This window comes from Gavialis gangeticus, unplaced genomic scaffold, assembly GCF_001723915.1.
Source record: "Gavialis gangeticus isolate Ggan-Ray unplaced genomic scaffold, GavGan_comp1, whole genome shotgun sequence".
NCBI lineage: Eukaryota > Metazoa > Chordata > Crocodylia > Gavialidae > Gavialis > Gavialis gangeticus.
Genome location: NW_017729033.1, coordinates 45,959,188 through 45,964,825, shown reverse-complemented (window position 1 = coordinate 45,964,825; position 5,638 = coordinate 45,959,188). Strand labels below are relative to the sequence as shown.

The 5,638-nt window shown below is 37.6% G+C and overlaps 1 protein-coding gene across 4 annotated transcripts in view; it reads right to left on the bottom strand.

Annotated features, from left to right (window-relative positions):
• The window catches only part of RBPJ (recombination signal binding protein for immunoglobulin kappa J region), a 156,172-nt gene that overhangs the window by 103,248 nt on the left and 47,286 nt on the right, over positions 1-5,638 (bottom strand). Inside the window, exons 2-3 of one of the 4 annotated variants that reach the window (XM_019526177.1) lie at positions 1,579-1,637; positions 682-772 (exon numbers count right to left, since the gene is read on the bottom strand). The exons of 1 other annotated variant lie outside the window; for it this stretch is intronic. In XM_019526177.1, the coding sequence (XP_019381722.1) occupies positions 682-734 (53 nt within the window). In that variant the 5' untranslated portion in view covers positions 735-772; positions 1,579-1,637. Of the gene's footprint in view, positions 1-681; positions 831-1,578; positions 1,638-5,638 lie in introns of those variants that run through there. 2 more of the 4 variants (XM_019526180.1, XM_019526178.1) reach the window with 2 other exon arrangements.

Sequence of the window (5,638 nt, the reverse complement as noted above, 5' to 3'; positions counted from 1 at the left end):
AAATGAGTTCTGTCCCTCCACCACAGGTTTTGCAAGTGCAACCTTCAGGGCATGTGCCTATCAGTCAGCACAACCAGCAGTTCACCAAGTCACTATCATGCATACATGGCTAATGAAATCATTACAGACTACCATCCCACTACTCACATTTGTTTGAATGCTAGTAGTGCTTAGAGAGCTCAATTGGGATCAAGGCCGCATTATGCTGGAGGCCACATAAGCATATGTAGAAGCAGTCTCTGTCCTCAAGAGCTTAACCTCCAATCAGGCAAGACAGACAAAAAACAAATACACAATACAGAGGCAGAATGTTGTTGGTAAAAATCAGGCCTTCGTAGAAGGGGCTTGTCTTCCCCACCCATGCACAGTGAACAGCTGCCTCCACAACCCTCTTCTACCACTGCCCTGGTATGTCTTGTCCAACTTATAAAATCAGAGGCAAGAACTAAAAGGCTCCCAATATATCTAAAAACCAATATAATGCTGCACACAGCAAACCACAGCTGGCCACTCCTACCCCCAGTACAATACCCCTTTGGTTGCTCTTCCCCGAGGTGCTGGAGGAAGCAGATGGCCTATTGCCCCTCTGGTTTCAGAAGCTGAGAGGTGACAGAACAAAACAGCTTTTATTCAGAGAGAACATTTCTTCGTTGCCTTTCAAAAAAAATTCTTAAAACCTACCTGCTCCAGAACAGATTCCACTGACCATGCACCATCACATCTTTATATTGCATGATCCTGAACTGCTCCAGTCTACTTCAGAAAGCAAGTCCTTCAGAAAGGGGAACATGTTACTTGTTTGGAACAAGCCTCCACTGTACAGCACTATATACACATTTGGCATTTTACCAGCTCTATTACTGACAAATACAATACAAAAGCTCTGTTTCACTTAGTCACTCCCTCTTGCTGGTAGTCACTGGTTCAATTAGAAACTCCCTCTCCCTTTTCTGACCCCCTTTCATCCTCCCACATTTCTTACATTATTGTCCTCCTCTTTTTCCAAATTCTATAGAAAGGAAACAGCAGCAGATACAACTGGATTTGAAAGCAGCATCTCTGTTCAGATTAAAAGTTAACTGATTTATTCAAAGAGCTTGCAGGAGTAACCAAGCTCACACCTGTGTGTAAAACAGCAGTTTTGATTATGGAAAAAAAGCCTCATGTAGTAAATATCAAATCACTATCTACTCTCAAAGAATCAAAAATGTACAACCCAATCTGAAATGGATAACATTTTAAGGCATTTAAAACCCCTGAAATTGTGCCACACACAAAAAATAATCAATCCAGAAAGCAAGTCAGTAATGATACAGATTTTCTACAGGATTACTGTGTCAGACCATAAAAATGAAGATACTTTTCATGCAGTCAACTTTCACTGTAGTTATCCTATGTGCAAGATGGCACTGTCAAAGATTTTAAAACAGAAAAACCAGTATCACATAGTTATAAGAAGAGCGATTTTTATAGAGCCCTTTAAGATGATATGCTACTGCTTTTTGAATCAATATCTAATAAATATACATAAGGTTGGCTCAAATCTGCAGTGCAAACTGCAGATTTTCAGACACTTACCTCATCAACTGAAACAGATATCAGCTTGAAAAATCAGCATGCCAACAGAATCTCAGTCCCTAAAACACAATATAATTTGGCTCAGCTATTGTGATTGCATTGGGAACGTGCAATGTAAGGCTCTAGTCAGAAATATCTTTATCCACCAAAAGAGGAAGAAACAACAGTTGGCAAGCAGTAAAAATCATATAAATCGTTGACAAAGTTAGCCAGTTAAACGATTAGTAAACTTTTAATGTTTGGTTACAATCCAAACACAACTCTAAAATATCATAGAGAACCATATTTCTGGCTTGAAGTAACTGTCTAGTTATTCAATTTACAAGAATAGATTTTTTTCTAACTGCTATACCAGCAAAACTTTAACCTGGGATCTTGAAGCCAAGCTCCATTCTCTCACTTGTGCATCACCATCAGTAAACACATTCTGCAATTGAATTATTATTTCTCAGAAAATAATCCTACTCACTCTCCCACAGCTATATTTACCCTGTAATGCAAATCAGAGTAAAAATGTATTTTCAATGGATCAAAGTATGACCACCAAAGAGGAGCAGATACCCTTAATTAAGATGGGGATATTTTTAAAGCAACTTTGAATAACTGCAGTTAGTTTCAGACAAAAGCAGAAAAATGTAAACTCTATGAAGTGGTAATTTATTTTAAATAAACTGTTCTGCTTTTTTTGTTGTTTTTGTTGCTTCTGTGGCTCAATGCTTTAGAACCCACAAACTCAGAGAAATTAGAAGTGGAACAGAACTATTTGACTAATTAGGCCATTTTCCTGCCAATGTGAGATTGTCCTCTATAATGCACTGCCTACAATTCTGTTCTGAGGCCCAAACTTCTACCACGTTTAAAGAACAGTGATTCTGGTCCTCAAAAGCACCTTCCAGCTCTGAAGTGGAAGGAAAAAAACCCTAAATTTGCATCACATGGAAGCTGTCTCACATGAATCACAAAATCCTGAAGCATAACGGATCTTTTTTGAATTGCCAGCATTCCATGCAATGTCAAAACTACATACTATAACAGAAATTGTGAATGAGTCAGCAGGGAAGTGGTAAAGGGACCAAAGTGAACTTGCAAGGGTGCCTCTACAAAGAAGGAATGTTCTTAAGAGACCAACAAAAAATGTCTTGCATTCAAAGCTCGTCTAACTTTATCCCAACTACATAATTGGCACAATAAAAGCTATCACCCTAAGAAATCTTTGCTTTTCGCTTAAAAGACCAGCTAACTTCATTTACCCAAATGGTTAATAAACAGAAAAATAGAAATATATATTTTTCTTAGAACTTCTGCAATGCTTAGAGACCCTTCCAGGGCTCTGGAATGCTGACAGTTGTAGCCACTGTTCAACTTCCAAGGCACAGTAATCGTTCTGTGCTTTCCCTCACCGACAGTTGCACAGCAGGGAATTTCATTACCACCTGTACACTCAGCCTCTAGCTACCGTAAAAGTAAAGTTCTTGCTATAATTTCAAATTAAGGAGACAGAAAAATCTTGTACCAGTTCAAGAGAGAAGGACATGTGAAGGAAATAAAAAACAAATACAAATAAAAATAAAAAACAGCTCAGCTACAGAAGGAGAAGACTGTAGGCATGAGAGAGTTTCCAAATGATTTTTTGTCACTACAGTTCTGTACCATGAAAAGCTGAGATCATTCTAAAAAATTTAGGATTTTATTGTACTTTTAATAAACTATTAAAGATTAAGGAAGCAAGTGAGTCCTGAGTTTTGAGGGAAACTTCTAGTAGTAATTTCCTGAGCTTTATTAAAATCTGTGCTATTAGAAATGAAGAGTATTTTAGCTGGAACAGTATTTATTCCAATGTTATAGTGATTTGCTTGGCTATGCATTGCTTTGCTGATTTCCTACCAGATGGAGATATGTGTTTGAGGGATGGGAATTACAGAGTGCAAACCTGTATAGCAGCAAAATGTGCTATCATTTATTGTGATATTTACCATCCATGTATATAGTGTAATAACATTAGTCTTTAATGATACTTCAGTCCTAAATTATAAGCTTTTTCCACCTGCAGGTGTACTGAAATAGCAGAGCAGTAAAAAAAAAAGTTCAAAATATGAAAGATTGTTCTTTTAAAAGTATGGAGATGTAGTCTGCCAAGGATGAGCTCAAGAGAAGTAAACACATCGCAAGTACAATAATAAGAAAAAAAAGAACATGCAAAAAAGACTACAGAAATAATCAGTACATTTTGCAGTGATGAAGCCTTAAATTCCATATATAATAGGGTAAAATCAAGATAAAACTGGAAAATACAATTCTATTTTGTACAATACCTATGAAAGTCTAGAATCTGAAAATTAAGACTTTTTTCAGCAGTCTGCCCTGCAAATACAACCTAAACTTCGAAAGACAATCTGTTCTTTCTGATATCTTGATTATATAGAATGCAATGTTTGCAGCTAGTATTTATTTTGCGGCTGTGCTAGTTAGGACTAAAAGCAAAATCCAGATTATTTTATATTTCTGCAGTGATGAAAAATAAAGTTCTTCTGCCACTTAGATAAGAGGGTAACTCTGAATACATAAACAGCAGATGTGTCAAATATAAATAGGCCATTTTACTTTTACTTTCCCCATTATGACCATTAATTGAAAGGACGACTAGACCTCCAAGTGGAAAAAAAAAAACAAACACTGTCATGCTGATCTATGCAAAACTCTTAAAAATACAGAACTAGTTACCAAACGGAAAAGTTAGTAGGCAGTTAGTAATTCTGTTTTTCTCCAATCCAAACAATTATATCTAAAATACCTTTTAAAATATGTGGGATGGGAAGCAAGGGGGTTTTCTTTAGTGCTATCTCTATTGGACCAACTGCATAGTTGGAATAGATGTTAGGCAAGGCTACAGGCACAAAGTGACCTTCCTCGGGTCTTTGTGCCTGAAAGCTTGTTTAACATCTCTCCTAACTATACAGATAGCCTAATAAAAGATATTACCAAATAACTCCTTGTTTTGCACTTATTTCCTGGACCATCACAGCTACAACACTCCAACCACACTTTAAAAAAAATTAACTGCTGTACAGGCAAATATAAATTTTGAAAGTTTCAATGAAAAGCCACGAAACTGTATTGGAGGATATTTAGTCAGTTTTAGAATGTATTTATGTAGCTTTTACAACCTTCCTACCTTACTATGTGTGCATGTTAGTGCAGAAGGGAGTGGTGGTCGTGGTGGAGAAACAGAATAGAAAAAACATTTCCCGTGAGAAAAAAAAGCATTGCCACCTTTGATATTATTGGGGAATCCTGCCACTGTGCACAAATGCTAAGAAGTTAGCAGTACTAGTTTCTTTCATCAGATCCTGAATAAGCCTCATATCTTACAAGATACTACAGATAAGAAATATTTACAAAACTTCTGAAAAGTAAAAAGTAGTAACTGCTGGAGAGTAAATCTCACCCTACTTAGAGCCTTCTCAAAAACACTTAAATAGGAAAACTCTCAAGAGCTAAGCCAGTAGATTTTTGTGAACCAAAGTATTACATTAGAGTAAATGAGGGCTCGAAAGCAAAATGAAAGAAGAACAAAAAAGACCATAATGAGTTCAGACTGCACAGATGTGCTGGGGGAGACTGGAGCAATTTAGGATTGCCTTTGTAATTTCTCTGTCCCTTATTTATATAAATCATAGAATCACAGAAGTAGGGTTGGAAGGGACCTTATAGATCTTCAAGTCCAACCCCCTGCCAGGGCAGAAGGAAAAAAACCAAAAAAAAAACAACCCAAAAAAAACCTGGGCTCAAATGATCCCAGCTAGGTAGGCATCAAGCCTCCTCTTAAAGACCCCCAGGGTAGGAGCCAGCACCACTTCCCTTGGAAGTTGGTTCCAGATCCTAGCTGCCCTAACTGTGAAGTACTTCTTACGGATGTCTAATCTAAACCTACTCTCCAGCAACTTGTGGCTGTTATTCCTTGTTATGCCAGGGGGCGCTAGGGGAAACAAGGTCTCTCCCAAACCCTTCTGGTCCCCCCTAGTGAGTTTATAGACAGTCACCAGGTCCCCCCTCAGCCTTC